At 39.5% G+C, this 15,910-nt stretch overlaps 1 protein-coding gene and 1 long non-coding RNA gene across 2 annotated transcripts; both read left to right on the forward strand.

The window, feature by feature from the left end:
• The first annotated feature begins 592 nt into the window (after positions 1 to 592).
• Positions 593 to 9,394, forward strand: LOC127544140 (gastrula zinc finger protein XlCGF8.2DB-like). Its single transcript, XM_051970646.1, has 4 exons — positions 593 to 821; positions 3,524 to 3,650; positions 6,369 to 6,527; positions 8,691 to 9,394. Exons 1-4 carry the CDS (start codon positions 717 to 719, stop codon positions 9,392 to 9,394), a joined length of 1,095 nt encoding a protein of 364 aa, XP_051826606.1. The 5' UTR covers positions 593 to 716.
• A 3,072-nt stretch (positions 9,395 to 12,466) lies between these two features.
• On the forward strand, positions 12,467 to 14,171 carry LOC127549062 (uncharacterized). Its single transcript, XR_007950516.1, has 2 exons — positions 12,467 to 12,744; positions 13,659 to 14,171. It is a non-coding gene; the product is annotated as an uncharacterized LOC127549062 (long non-coding RNA).
• Positions 14,172 to 15,910: the final 1,739 nt, after the last annotated feature.

Genomic DNA, 15,910 nt, shown 5'->3' on the forward strand with positions numbered 1-15,910 from the left:
ACTTGGTTGAAGTGGGAGCTGGAATACTATTTCTAGGTTCACTGCTTTACCATCAACACTGTACACTCCTTGGCTACTCCTGGCAGGAACACAGGTCCCTAAAACTGATGCTACTTCCCCTGCCCCCCAAAAAATAAAATAACAAGAGCAGCATTCAAGATCACATCCAGGTGCCTTGGGCAGTGGGAGGTTCTGCGATGGGTGGCCCAAACCTTGTCCAAGTGGTTCACACTAGAGTGTGATTGACACTTGTCAATCCAAGAGTTAGATGCACCAAGCACACATGGCTATTCTCCCAGTTGAGCATCCTCGACTGTATACCCCTCTGTAGGGCTCCAGTTCAAGATCCACCTCTTCAGGAAGCTGCCCACTGTGGTCTCTCCCTGTCTATTCCCTATCTTGTGCTCCCTATAGAGTCTACCTTTCAAATGAATCAAGTATTTTACTTCTTGCTTTTCAAGTGCCAGGCACTCTACTAAGCACCAGGATTACAAAGACCAAAGTGAAACAGCCCCAGACCTCAAACAGCTTGTCTTCTAATGGAAGAGACAGTGTCCATAGATATACATATAGACAAAATAGAGATAAAATACTTGTTACTTTAAAGGAGAAGTCATTCACAACTGGGATTTTGGGTTTCAGGGTAGAAATAGAAAAGGATTCCCACAGAAGATGCATGCTCCAGCTGAATCTTAAAGGAAGCCAAGGATTCAGAAATGAGGAAGAAGGGCATTCCAGGCAAGCACACAGCCCAGTATAAAGACAAGGAGATAAGCCATGGAGCCTCCTTTGTGAAGAATAGCCCTTCAGGATGCCAGGAGGTAAGTAATGTGTATCATTAAAATAATAGGAAGGGAACAAGTGAAGAGGTTTACATGCCAGACAGAGAGAACTTCATGCTTCGGTTTAAAGATAAGAGGGCACCATTGGAGTTTTTTTAGGTAGGGGGTTACTTGAATATGAAAAGAATAAATTACTTAATGTTGAACACAAAAATTATGCGTTCCTTGGATAAATACTACTGGGCTCTGAATAATGAATCAGTATATACACAGCAAAGAAAATAGAATTCCTATTGGAGCAGAATCACATTTTAGGCTTTAATGAATTATGATTTGGGATTTTAGGAGAAACAATCTAGATAAATTACTTGCCAAAGGCTATTTGAAAGTATTCAAATCTTTTTTTAGAAACCTCCCCCCTTTAAAAAAATATGAATTTGTCTCCTACAATTTTTGTGATTGAAAATTATAAATCCACTTTCTAATATGTGGTATTGTTGTTCATACTGAATTTGCTCAGGATTCAATCATTTCCTTGCCAAAAAATTTTTATTTCTATCCAATTTTCTTACTTGTATAGATCAGTTTTTCAGAATACTTAAATTATAGCTGGCTTCCTAATGGACCATTCTACAATTTTAAATGCTTGTTATTTTGGTATCTGTCATCAGCATGTTAGATTTGATTGATGCTGAGTAAGGGAAGGGGACTATTCTGTTCTCACCAGAGAACATTAGATATTTGGGGACTGAGAAAGATTGAAGAGTAAAGGTTGACTGCAACATTGCAGACCTACGTTTTCTGGAAGAATGGTCATATCCTTGAAAGAAATAGAAGAATAGATTTGAGGAATTGGAGGGGGTGGAGATAACAAATTCTTTTTTAAGCATGCTGAGTTTGAGATAACTATGAACTGTTAAAGTGGAGCTCTCCTGCAAGCAGATAATATGGAATGAGAGGTCAGTAGATGTAGAAGGATCATATAGGTAGATTGGGAAATTACCTGTTAAAAAAGAGTTGACATGCAAACTGGTAAGATCAGTAAGAATATAGAACAAGAAATACTCAGGACTAAAATTTAGAATACTCTTGCACTCATGTGGAAGGACTTGGATAACAATCTTACAAAAAGACAAAGAAGTGATTAGACATAGAGGAAGCTAATCAGAAAAGTAGTGTCATGACAAACTGACAAGGGCAAGTACCCCAAAGGAGGGGGTTATGTTATCAGGTTCTGACTGCATGTAGGCCAAGAAGATGGGAACTGAGAACAGGATGAGACTAGTATTAAGGTGGAGAAATAGGTGAGAGTTAAGGTGGTAAAGGCCATGAGTATCAGAAAATTCTAAGAAGTGGTTGTATAAGATGAGAGAGGAAGGACTTAACCTGAGGAGATGGTAGGATCAAAGGAAGGTTCTTCTTAAAATCTAAATGGGATATAAACATTCTTACTCAGCAGGAAAGGTCAAAAAATGTATAGGATTAAAGGAACAAACTCTTAGAGAAACCTGGAGGGGATTATGACCATGGCATAAATAGAGACTTTGGCCTAAGCACTTCTTCTAGGACTAGAAAGTTGGAGGACAGGGCAGATGCCATATTGTGGAGATTTTAATGTGTAGGATGTAGACGATATAGGGATAAATGGTCTCAGTGGTTTCAGGCTAGAGGTCAGATGCCCAGAGGATTAGAGTCTGGGCCCTGGACCTGAGAGGAGCAGATGGAGAAGTCAAAGTAGGATTTTTAAATTTAGAGCCAAAAAAGAGCTTTTAATGATTATATAGAACAATTGCCTCATTTTATAGATGAGCAAACAGTTATGAAGAGACTTTGCCAAGACTCTCATATTAGTTTTAGAATAACAGTTCTTGGGTTTTTTCACAATGTAAAACACTGAGCATCTGCCATCAATGTTATTGGCATTTGAAAAAAAGAATCCTTGTGTCTTGGAAGATATATTTACGCCCCTGCCTTCTTGTGGGCTACAATCAAAGTCAAATTTAAAATTATTTTTTAAAAAATACATCTTGTGGGAATCAGTTTATAATATCCACTATGTGTGAAAGAAAAGCAATTAAAAGCAGATTACTGAATTGATGCAGTAAAATAAGCAGGAAAAGTATAAGTAACAATTTAAATGGGATAAATATAAAGAAATTAAATTATATATATAAATATAAATAAATATAATATAAATTAAATTAAATTAAATTAAATTAAATTGGAAATTTCCCAAAGAAGAACTGGGAAAAATCCGTCCCTCTCCTCTTTTTTTCAAAATTAGGGGACTAAGGGTGTCATATTGTCAGATAGCTTTGCTATTTTCCTATTGCACTGCACTCTTGCCTTAGATGTAGCACTCTAGCTTCCACCTTGGAGTCCTGGACTCTATTGGAACTGTATCAATTAATTACCCTGTGATCCACCATACCACTGATTTTCCCTACCAAAACACTTTTCCTTGTCCATCTGTCCCCTTAGGCATTGTCCTCCTATTTTTATCCCCAGTGCTTGGCACTATGCCAAGTATATCATAAGCAGTTAACAAATATTTTTCATGTGTTGGTTTTACTAAACAGTTGGGTTTTTTTAATTCTTTGTTACTAGGGATGGTTTGTCAAGTAAGGGAAAGGAAGATTTGGAAACAGTAGTAGAAAAATGAAAGACAGAAATGGAATTTTAAAAGTTTCTGAAATAGTAGTGAAGAGTGAAGGTAATGTGTTTCACATTTGTGGTTCCAGATGCCTGTGACATTTGACGATGTGACCGTATATTTCACGGAGCAAGAATGGAATATCTTAGAGGAGTGGCAGAAAGAGCTTTACAAAGATGTGGTGACAACCAATTATAGAACCTTAATCTCACTGGGTAAGATGTTTTCATGAGGAATTTTGAGGATGAATCAGAATCAGATCCTGAAGAGACCTCCAAAAGTCATCTAGCATGAATGCTTAGAGCTTACAGTGTAGCTAGATAGGTAGTTCTTCAATATGGGTGATTGTTCTATTCAATTCAGTTCATTGCATTTATTGAGATAGTAGTGATTAGGAGTACAAAGACAACCATGAAACTATAATTGGTAACAGCTGCCATCAATATTGACAACGATCACCTCAAAATTGGAGACTTTGGCTACTGTGAATGCTCAGACTATCACAGTGATTCAACTTATCTCCATACGAGCTCCAATATCTCAAGGGTGTAGCTGCTCTACAGCATTTTTCTAGATTTTTGCTGGTATCTGGGGCTTTTTTTGGTTGATAGCATTGACCCTCAAGATGTCATCTCAGGCCAGTCTTAGTTGTCTCCTTTCTCCCGTTTGGAGTCATCATCTCCTTTTCAGTTCTATAAATATATCATGAATACCCACAAGAACAAATTGACAACTTGGAAGTTTTCTGTCCTCAAGTGCATCTCCTAATTCTTTTCCTTTTAACAGCTTTATTCTAAATTTTAGGTCCCTTTTTGTCAAAAACAGATCTAGAATTTTATATAGGCCTCCTGCTCTGCTTGTACAGCTGACAAATGTATCCCTACTGTGTGAAGAGTGCTAAATTGAGTTTTGTGGGAAATATAGAAATCTGTATACATACACATATGTGTGTTTGTGTATATGGTAAGGAGGGAGAGAAAAATCTGTACGTACACATATGTGTGTTTGTGTGTATGGTAAGGAAGGAGGGAGGGAGGGAGACCCAGGACTTCCTGATTCTAGGCCTAGCTGTCTCTGCTGTCAATAGGTCTCAAACTTACTGCCACTGGGGAGCAGGTTAAAATGGAATTGGGAAATGTTTGACAAAGTAAAAATATGGCACAACATAGATGATGTTAATTTGTGGTTTTCTATGGCAGTATTCTGCCAGCTAGGATCTGTTTCTATTTTGAGTTTCAACACTCTTACTCTCTTCTTTTTTTTTTTTTTTTTAAATCTTTTTATTGACAGAACCCATGCCAGGGTAATTTTTTACAGCATTATTCCTTGCACTCACTTCTGTTCTGATTTTTCCCCTCCCTCTCTCCACTCCCTCCCCCAGATGGCAAGCAGTCCTTTACATGTTAAATAGGTTACAGTATATCCTAGATACAATATATGTGTGCAAAACCGAACAGTTCTCTTGTTGCACAGGGAAAATTGGATTCAGAAGGTATAAATAACCCGAGAAGAAAAACAAAAATGCAAGCAGTTTATATTCATTTCCCAGTGTTCTTTCTTTGGATATAGCTGCATCCTTGATCAATTGAAACTGAATTAGCTCTCTTTATCGAAGAAAACCACTTCCATCAGAATACATCCTCAAACAGTATCATTGTTGAGGTATATAATAATCTCCTGGTTCTGCTCATTTCACTTAGCATCAGTTCATGTAAGTCTTGCCAGTCCTCTCTGTATTCATCCTGCTGGTCATTTCTTACAGAACAATAATATTCCATAACATTCATATATCACAATTTACTTAACCATTCTCCAGTTGATGGGCAGCCATTCATTTTCCAGCTTCTAGCCACTACAAACAGGGCTGCCACAAACATTTTGGCACATACAGGTCCCTTTCCCTTCTTTGGGAATATCTCTTTGGGGTATAAGCCCAGTAGAAACACTGCTGGATCAAAGGGTATACACATTTTGATAACTTTTTGAGCATAGTTCCAAATTGCTCTCCAGAATGGCTGGATGCAACACCCCTACTCTCAAGACACTCTGCTTTTCTTATCAGTGTAAAACAAACAAGCTCTCCAGGAACTAGTAGTCTTTTTGCAAACAGCATTGGATATAAATATACATTTGTAAATAATAGAGTTGAGTTTTTTTTGAAGATGGGGAAATGCATGGCTTGAGAATTCCCTACACATGGTTGTAATCTAATAGATATACTTTAGAGAATTGGTCATGTTCCCTATTGTCCCTTATACTTCCAAATCCAGCCCTCTGCTCATTCCATTCCCTCTGGTACCTGAACCTCTAGTCTGAAAGTATTATGTAAAATTCAGGTTAGCTCCCCAGATAGTGTCAGTGGTATGCTCTGACTCTTGGAACTTCCCTACCTAGCACTGACCAATATGCCACACTTAGTTCTAAATTATGTTTAAAATGGCAATAGTAATACTTGATCTATCTTATAAGGTTTTCGTAGACTTCAAAACACCATATAAATGTGACTCGATGTGAGGCAAGTCCTTAACTCTGAGCAGGACAGTCCATCCATTTGAGCCAGATGGTAATGAAAACTTATTACCAAGAACACTGGGGAACATTTTACCTAGAGCCATTTTTTTTCAAGACACATTCATTCAAAGATTGATTTTATGACAGTTTCCACATTTTGAGTTAACTCAAATAGCTATCAAGGAACTCAAAACCCAAAAGTAATTATAATTTAATCGCCATACATAGTACTGAACTTTAAGAGAGAAGAAATTAACTTACATGCATCTTAGAACCAGAGAGATATAGGGTATCACTCCAGGAACCTAGTATTAGGATATGGACATCTCCATTAGGATATGGGACAGGTGTTCCCAAAACTTGTGCTTCTAGGAAGCTTAAGGAAAATAAGCTTACTTGCTGTTTTGTGGCCTCTTGTCCAGGCTATGACATTCCCAAACCAGACTTGATAATCCAGATTGAACAAGGAGAAGAGCCATTCATCAGAGATCAGAGACACTTGGGCACAAGGGAACTAACTGTTGATTCCAGGACTGATGAGCCTCGTGACTTGAAGAACACACAGGATCAACTGTTTTCTGGTGAGTGAGAAGAGGTAAAAGGAGTGAAACTAAAGAGTCCATGTTCAAATTTTCCTGTCCACTTGAGCTTTGATTTGATGTCAGGGGTTTGATGTCAGGGCTGCCCTGGGTTTCACGAGAACAGGTAGAGAGATCAGTATCCAGAGTTTCAGGCCCCAAACCACCGTACTGCCATGCACAAACAGGAGCTCTGTCTTATTGTTTCAAAAACCTGAAATTTTAGTTTCTGAAAAAGAAATCTGTCATAGGTTGGGGAGTCAAATTTGTAATATGATAGAAAATATCTTGCTTTTTTTTTTTTTTTTTTGGCTGTTGCCTTCCAGTGGCTAAGTAAATCATGAACTAGATCACTAGAACAGAAGACTGCTCCAGAGAAAGCATTGAATTCCTAGTTAGCTCCACAAGGCAAAAAGAAAAAAAAAAAAAACATATACACATGAGCTGTCAGTGGAATTTTGATGCTCTGCTTTTAGTTGACTAAAATAACTGACATTCCTTAACAAAAATAGAAAGGCCTATGATATGACTGAGACAACAGACAAGATACAAGAGAAAAAAAATTCTTAAGCATCCAATTTTCTTTCCCAAAGAGTAGTTCCATTTCTTTAGTAGCCACAAGAAATATTTGTTCCAGATCAGTAAGAATTTGGGAAAAATTCATTCTCAACAGACAATTAAATTTTCAGCTTTGAATCTCCAAAGGAAGGAGAATATAACTAGGTGGTTCTTCCTGATTCCCTTTTTTTTCTTTCAATGTCCCTAAGAGAAGCAATACAGTATTATGGAAGGAGCTTATTACTGTGCTCAGTTACTTGTTACACTCCCACCTGTACCAACTACTACAATCCATTTAATCTTTCTGAGCTGTAATTTCCTCATAGGTGAAATGGGGATAGCAATGTTTGCACAACATGCAGGGTATTTTACAGAACTACCATAAGAATAGCATGTAGTATATGTAAAGTCCCAAAGACTCACCATTCTTCCAGAGTAAGATCTTCGAGCAAACTTTGTGGTAGCATTTTTGAAATTAACATTGTCCTGGAGTCTCCGTAGGTCTGATCTCCATGAGTCACATCAGAGACTGGGAAATGTAGAGGTCTGGAACTCTGAAAAGGTATACTTGAATCTAAGACAGCAGAGCACTTAAGGCTAATTACCTACTCAATGTGAGGTTAGTTTTATAAGCATATACTTATATGATATGATGATATGATGGCTCTCCTCTCAACTGACACTTGCTGAATGTGTGGTAGAGAAATAATCATAGGCAAAGATTGGAGGACCGAGGGAGAAAGATCAGATTCTCTCTGCCACAGCGCGATGAGGAGAGAAGACCTCAGGCTTCAGACTTCAGAATTCAGGATTCATCCTTGATGAGTCTTGTGGCAGTTTGCCTATCTCCTTCACTTCTTCTAAAGACCAAGGTCTTTGACTGATCCTGAGGCTCTCTTGAGAGCTATCCCGGACATTATAGGGGAAGATGTATCCATGCAGAATATTTTAATTGCTATTGTCTTCAAGAGGAGAATCTTTGGACTCAGATTTAGAGCTTAATGTTATGAATGAGGTAGATTTCTTGACTTTGTATGTGTAAAGAGGGATAAGAAGTAGAAAAAGGGGTCTCCACAATCTGTATTTAGTCATGATGATGAAATAAAAAAGATGAATTTTGTTGTTGTTGTTGAAGCATTTGGAGTTAAGTGACTTGCCCAGGGTCACACATCTAGGAAGTGTTAAGTATCTGCAACCAGATTTGAACTCAGGTTCTCCTGACTTCAGGGCTGGTACTTTATCCACTGTACCACCTAGCTGCCCCAAAAAAGATGAATTTAGGGGCAAAGCAAAAGCATATTTAGCAGTGACATTTTGGAATTTTAGAACAGCTTAGAGTCAGTATCTAACTTTGCCGAGGGCAAAGAAAAGTTAATTTGGTTCAAAAAATTATAATGCCATATATTTATATAGTGCTTTATAAGTTATAAAGGATTGTGTGAAGTCTATTCTTTGATTCACACAGTAGCCCCTTGAAATAAGGAGAGAGAGAGTGTGTGTGTGTGTTTGTGTGTGTGTACATACAAAATATGTTTATAATGCTTTGTTCCATAGCTTTGTCATGGTACAGCCATGAAAATTAATAGTATTTTTTGTTTTTAATTCCAGGGAATTCTACATCTTCAAGTTCAAAAGAGCAAGAAAACCTCCAAAAACAGAATTCTTCTTGGCTTTTACCATTCCGCTGTAGTGAGTGTAATAAGGGTTTCACCCACAAGTCTCAACTAGCCAATCACATCAGGATACACAGAGAGAAGAAACCCTTCTTCTGCACCGAGTGCAATAAGAACTATGGCAGGAAGGACCGACTGCTCCGGCACCAGCGCCTGCACACAGGGGAGAGGCCCTTCCAGTGCCCTGAGTGTGACAAGAGCTTCCACCAAAAGGGCCATCTGCTCAGGCACCTGCCCCTGCACACGGGGGAGAGACCCTTCCAATGTCCTGAGTGTGACAAGAGCTTCCGAGTGAAAGCCGACATGAAGGCCCACCAACGCCGGCACAGCGGGGAAAGGCCATTTTCATGTCCAGAATGTGGTAAGGGCTTCACCAAACACTGCCATCTTACCGAGCACATCAGACTACATACTGGGGAGAAGCCCTTCCATTGCCCCGAGTGTGACAAGAGCTTTCGCCTGAAAGCGGACATGAAGGGTCACTTGCGCACTCACAACAAGGCCAAATCATTCTGCTGCAGCGAGTGCGATAAGGCCTTCTCCAAGCAGTCCAAGCTCACAGCCCATGTTAAGGTGCACACCAAGAAACAGCACTACAAGGGCCTGCTCCATGGATTGATGGACCTGGACTGGAGTTAAAAGCAGACCTCAAGCACACAAGGGCTGGATGTCAAGTGTACACCAGAGCAATTCAATGAGAAAAGATTTCAGATATTGTCTAATCCAAACTCTATAACATCTTGGACCAGTAGTCTTTAAATCTCTGCTGGAACATCTCTAGTAATAGGAAACTTACTACCTCATGAGGCAGGTCATACTCCGTTCTGGAATAGCTCTGATTGTTGGGAAGTTCTTACTTAGATTGCACTATAGTCAGGCTCTCCATAACTTCCACCCACTTTTCACAATTCTTTCTGGAGCCAAGCAGAAGTTAAGTAAATATCTTATTCATAAGGCAGCTCTTCAGCTGTTCAGTGAAGGCTGGCCAGTAAAGTTGTGGTCACACTATGATGCTATTTTTTTGTTCAAAAACAAGATATAACTAAGAATGAGATTGGTGTTCTCATGTGCCTCATAAGCTAGCTCTGAAGAGGTTGTGACCTTTTCAAATGACACAGTACCTAGCCATTGGCAAATCCCTTCTCACTGTCTGCTCCCTAAAAACCAAAGAGTTTCCCTTTGAAAGAGAGAGAACCCTGAACATAGAAATTAGACAGGGACAAGGATCATCCTCCTACCCTCTTCAGGCCTGAACAGGGAAGACTTGAGTCACATGGGAATTTAGAGCCCGTATAATATATAGTCTTGAATGGACATAAGTGCATTGGTTGCTGAAGTTGTTTTCGTTTTTTATTTTGTTGGATTTTTGACTGTAATTTGTTAGACACAACAATAAAACATCTCTGAATTTAAACTGATTGATATGTATGAAGAGTGAATGAAAGTTTCCACAGTCTCCTCAACTTAAGAAAAACTACTACACTAAGCAAGGAAACAATGAAAATAAGAGCTAGTCCCTGATTTACCAACCAGCTGTTAAATCATAGACAAGACACCCAATAAGATGGAAGGTAAATGTGGGGGAAGTACTGGAGTACTCTTGAGCTACATTGAAAAGGAAGATAGGAGACATTTCGGGCAGAAATATTGGCTGGGAAAATTTATCAGTTCACTAATGTGTCTGGAGAAAAAATACAAAAATTTCCACATTGAGGAAGCTAGGTTTTTACAGGGAGATTGGAAGAACAAGCTAGAAGACGACTAGTAGAAGACACTGGATTTGAAGTCTGAGAGGCATGAGTGAATCATTTATTTTGCTTTGTTAGCTCTGCAACTAAAGGAAAGGCACTGAACCTCAGAACTTCAATTTCCTCACCTATAATGCAAATACCACCTGTATATCTACCTCACCAGTTTGTAGACATGATTGATCAAGCAACTGTGAAAATAAAATTAATATTTCATTTACAATTTATTCTTTTCATATTTATGGAGTCTTCCTTGTGAGCCAGGGCCTTCAATGAACTTAATACAGGCACAGGCTCAAAATGATGGCTGTCCACAAGCTCTGGAATCTCCTCTGCTTTAAAACTCTTGTTGTGCTAGCCCTTTGGAATAAAATTGCAGGATTATTTTTTTTCAAGCATTTTTATCACATCTTTCCCCTCTTCTGGATACTTCAGTGGTTCCTGGTTGTCTTCATGGCCAATTTGCCATGACCTGTCTTCCTCCACCATCCTAAGTCTTAACAGTCCATTTTGTTCTTCCTGCTTCTGGGACAATGAGTTTTTAGAGAAAATTCTGTTTTATTTCTCATAACACTTGTTTCAAACTTCCAAGTGTTCTTCAATTCCCTATAAATGTTCATCCATCAGCAAACATTTATTCTCATGTGTCAGAAACTGCTCAGCAGAAGGGAGACAAAAGTCCAAGATAGTGCTCACCCTCAGAAAGCTTGTATGTCACACCATTCCAAGGAGCAATCATTGGATTTTTGTGTCCTCAGCATTAAGTGAAAGCAGGTATAGGAAAAGTATTTGTGTAATGGTACGGCACAGAGCAAAATGCCTATAATAGCTAGGTCCTGATGGGTAAGTATAGGGGATGAAGCTGTCTGGTCACAAACCATCCAAGGCAGCTGAACTGCTTTTATACTATACAGATTCATACCATCTAGTATGGGGCCCTTCTTCAAAATAGTTGTCTGTTTTCTCCTAATTTATGTCCAGACTGATTTGTCAGGGCTTCTTACATTTTTTTTTCCATTTTGCCCAAGAAATTCTTACTTGACCCTGTATATAGGTGCATAAAATATGCATACAAATGAAACGACCCCCATATTCAGTTATGAGACTCCATATGGGTTCACAAACCACAGTTTAAGAATCTACAATCGATGTGACCCATTCAAGAAGCCTCATTTATTCTCTTTACTGATAACATATCTTTATCCACTGACCATCCACTGAATACTAGAAGCAATCTCTTCCACCTCTAGTCTAATGTTCACTTTCTTCAAGGGCTTAGCACAGGCAAGTTTAGGGGACTGCCGCCCTGGGTCAAGTCCGTTACAAGTTACATAGTACTCGAGCGCGACCAGAGCTCAGTGACTTAGTGTTTCCAACATAGTAAAGGGACACGGCCTGCCCTCGGGAAGGGAGTTCGGAGCTGGGAGAAATGAGCAAAGTGGGGCATTCTGCATAATAATAATAATAAATAAAATATAACAATAAATAATAAAATAAATTTTATTAAAATTTATTGTTAATTATTAATAATTGGTTAATGATTATTAAATAAAAATTTAAAATAATAATTTAAAAAAGAATAATAAATCTGGATGGAATTTAAGGTACAAAAGTGTGTAGAATGAAAGGAAGTAAAAGATAAAAGTATTGGGTTCGGGCCAACTGTGGCACAGGAATTCAAAGAGAGCATAGCAAATTGGGGAGGGGGGCGTCCCTTGGAAGCTGAAAGAAAACCAGAAGGGTCGCGATTTTGGAGCGTGTGGAAATAAATTTATCTGACTAACTGCAGCCAGGCCGCCTCTGAAGGAGAGCCGCTCCGCCCCAGCAGAGGAAAAAGGAGAGACAGTACAGAAGAGGGTGGGACGGAGCCTAGAGAAGCCTCAGCAGGAGGGGATGGGCGAGGCTAAGAGCAACCCCTGGATAGGAGGGGCATAGAAGAGGAGGGCAAGAGGGGCGAGGCGGGGCCTAAAGAAACACGAGCAGGCAGAAGTGGGCGGGACCGAGAGAAACCCGGCTAGGAGGGGCGGAGCAAAAAGGCGTTCCCCCTCCCGCCCGCAGGCGGCGCTGTGGGGGCGGAGCATGGGAGATGGGACGTACCCTCCCTTAGGCGGGCGGGACGGTGCCCCGGATGCAGGTCGCGGCCCGGATCTCTGAGGTCCCAATCCGCGTTATCCATCTCAGTACTAGGTGCTACTCGCCTGAGGATTCTGAGAGGTCATGGCCCCGGGGGCGCCTGCTCGGGTAAGAGCGGCTTCCACCCGGGACCCAAGTCTCCAGAAAGCTGGGCCGGTGGCCGGGTCGAGGGGTTGGGGCGAGGGTCATGTCCACAATAAATCATTTACCTGGAGATTTAAAGTTTGTCCAGTTTGTCCTCTACCTGTCATCCATAACTGCGTTATAGGGGCCCTAGTGACTTCTGCCCCCGAATCATCGTTCAGGCTTAAACCCTTGTGCGGGATTACCCAAAGGTCCTCGGTGTCTGGCTTGTCTCCCGCGTCCCCCAGCATGCTCGTTCCACGCTGGTGCGGGGGATGGAGAGACCGAAGCCGAAGTGATTGGTCTCCGGAGGAGGCCTTGCGGTGCTGCTGCTGCTGCAGCTACTGCTGCGGGGGGAGAGGGGGGGTTAGGGGCTCGTAGGAACGGCAGACTGTGGCCTTGAGACTTGGGGCATCAGGACAAGGGAGCCCCTGTGCCAGACACTTGGTAACACGTGAATGTTGTCCCCCCGGTGACCCTCCGAGGTAGACGAGCTGGGTTCTCAGATCCCCAAGTGTCCGAGCACCTACCAACTTTCCCAGGTTACCAGCCTGTTCCTCCTTTCTCTGGGCAGCTTAGCACCCCAAACGTCCGAATGTCCTAGTAAAAGGACAAGATCTTGAATGACCTGGAGCTTCCACGAGTTTTTACCTAATGGAAATCTGCTTTGCTTGAGCATTGGCCACCAGATGTCATACCTGAATAGGAAAAGAGGCCCCACTTCCTGACAAGATGCACATGGCTTTCTCTTGCGGAGCTATATGGTTACCTTAAAAATGCTGACAATAGTCCTCGTGGGAATCAATTTGTAGCACAGCAAGTGACATGAATGGGGTTGAAAGAGTTGAGCTGAAGTAGTGATGAGAAGTAAAAGTGATGTTTCCTATTTGTGGTTCCAGATACCTGTGACATTTGATGACATCGCCATGTATTTCTCAGAGCAAGAATGGAGAAATCTGGAGGATTGGCAGAAGGACCTTTATAAGAACATAATGAAGTCCAATTATGAGACTTTGATCTTCCTGGGTAAGGGGCTTTAGAGAGGAACTTTATGGGTGACTCTCATGGAATCGGAGGCAGAAAAGAGCTTTGATACAGTCATCCATTGCTTGGCTTTTTCAGTAAGAAAGTCGGAAAGATGGTTATTAATATTTGCAGTTTTGCTTGGGTCTTCATTACTTGAGAGACTGAAATTGGTATTCCAATATGTAATATGGTATCCATCATGCCACAAGGCAGCTGTGTTCACTAAACACTCTCAGGGTTGTCATCTGGTCTAATGTAAAGAAAGGCATGTCCGTTTCACAAGGGTTCCATCATTCACCAAGCATTTATTCAGCTCTAAGGGCCAGGACACTGTGCTAAGGGATAGGATACAAAGACAAAATAAAACAATTTCTGCTCTCAAGGAACTCTGTGTGTGTGTGTGAAGTGTATATCCAATCACGAATGTATATATAACATAAATGGATAGACATATTACTTGCTTATTATACATGGTGTCATTTCATTTGTGTATGTATAAATACATCATCCATGTTCAACATTTTTCTTTCCACTCATATATACAGACACATATTATATTTGTTAAATGTTATATAAAATGTCTGTTACCTAATTGGGTATGCATATACACATTACATATAATATTCATATAATGTGTATATCCCCTTATACACATATATACACATTATGTATATATTATATTTTAGTGGATACATACTTTTTTTTGTTATTTGGTCACTTTTCAATAGTATCTGGTACTTCATGACCCCATTTGGGGTTTTCTTTGCAGAAATTACTATAGTGGCTTATCATTTCCTTCTCCAGCTCATTTTACAGATGAGGAAACTGAAGCAAACTGGGTTAAGTAACTTGCTCAGGGTCACATAGATAAGTGTCCAGGGTCGAATTTGAACTCAGGAAGATGTCTTCTGACTCTAGGCCTGGCACTCTATCTGCTTCATTTCCTAGTTGCCCCAGGCAGACATTACTTGTATATCATTCATAATATCTATAACCAATAGTGCATATTATACATAACATAGTATATCACTTTGAGAGTATAAATGGAACCAAAAAGAGATTTGCTAAGAAGTGCCAGGGTACTAAAAACATGTTGTTATTGTTATTGTTGCCATTTTACATAGTGACATTCCCCTCTCTCTCTTCTCCCATCTTGGTCTCTTCAGCACACAGATATTTGAAATGAAAGGAACAATAATGAATAAACAAGATACAATAAACAAAAATAAAATAGATATAAATAAAATAAAAAATAACAAATTTAATTTAAAAAAAGAACAATAATGAATAAAAATACAAAAGTGAGGAACTTTCAGCCAAGTCAATAGATATTTATTCACTGCCCCACTATCTAGCTAGGAGATAGAGAATTATAAATATAAGTCTCTGCCATTACGTAATTTATCATCTTTCTAAATTTTTTTCATTTTCTTTCATACTAGCATCTTAATAAGCATCAATATCCGAACACTTCAATATACAAAGGAAAAACAAAAAGAAGATCATATAAGAACTGTGAACTGTTACAGAGTTTTGATTTTTTTTCTACTTCATCATTCAATTTGAGGGTTTTTTTATTGCTTACTTAAAATTTAACATGATAGTTTCAATATTGTCCTTCTTGGCCATGACCTATTCTGAGTTTCCTTTTGCTTTCTTCTGTTTATTTTCTTTTGATGAGCCATTGACTTCCTTATTTTCTTCATTTTTAGTTTTTGTTTCACAATATTTGAAAATGTCTTTTTTATTCTGCAACTATTAGTCTATCATTGATCTTGCCAAAGGAGGCAATGCATGATACATCATCAGTCTTCTAGAGTCATGATTAATCATTGCATTGACCATAGTTCTTCTCTTTCATAGTTGTTTTCTTTACCATATATGATCATTGTATGAGTCTGCCCAGAGTAATTTACAAAAGACTTACATATATGAAATCTATGGCAAACAGTACTAGATAGTAAATTATGCAATGTTAAATTTTGGTGGTAGAGATTAAAAGTTTTACAGGAATTCAAATAAGGAAGCACAATCTATAATAATGTGAGCTGAACTGGTCAGGGAGAGTTCAGAGAGAAGAAATGGATTTCAAGGGAGCTTTGAAGGAAGCAAAGTCAATTTATAC

This window comes from Antechinus flavipes, chromosome 1, assembly GCF_016432865.1.
Source record: "Antechinus flavipes isolate AdamAnt ecotype Samford, QLD, Australia chromosome 1, AdamAnt_v2, whole genome shotgun sequence".
NCBI classification, from domain to species: Eukaryota; Metazoa; Chordata; class Mammalia; order Dasyuromorphia; family Dasyuridae; genus Antechinus; species Antechinus flavipes.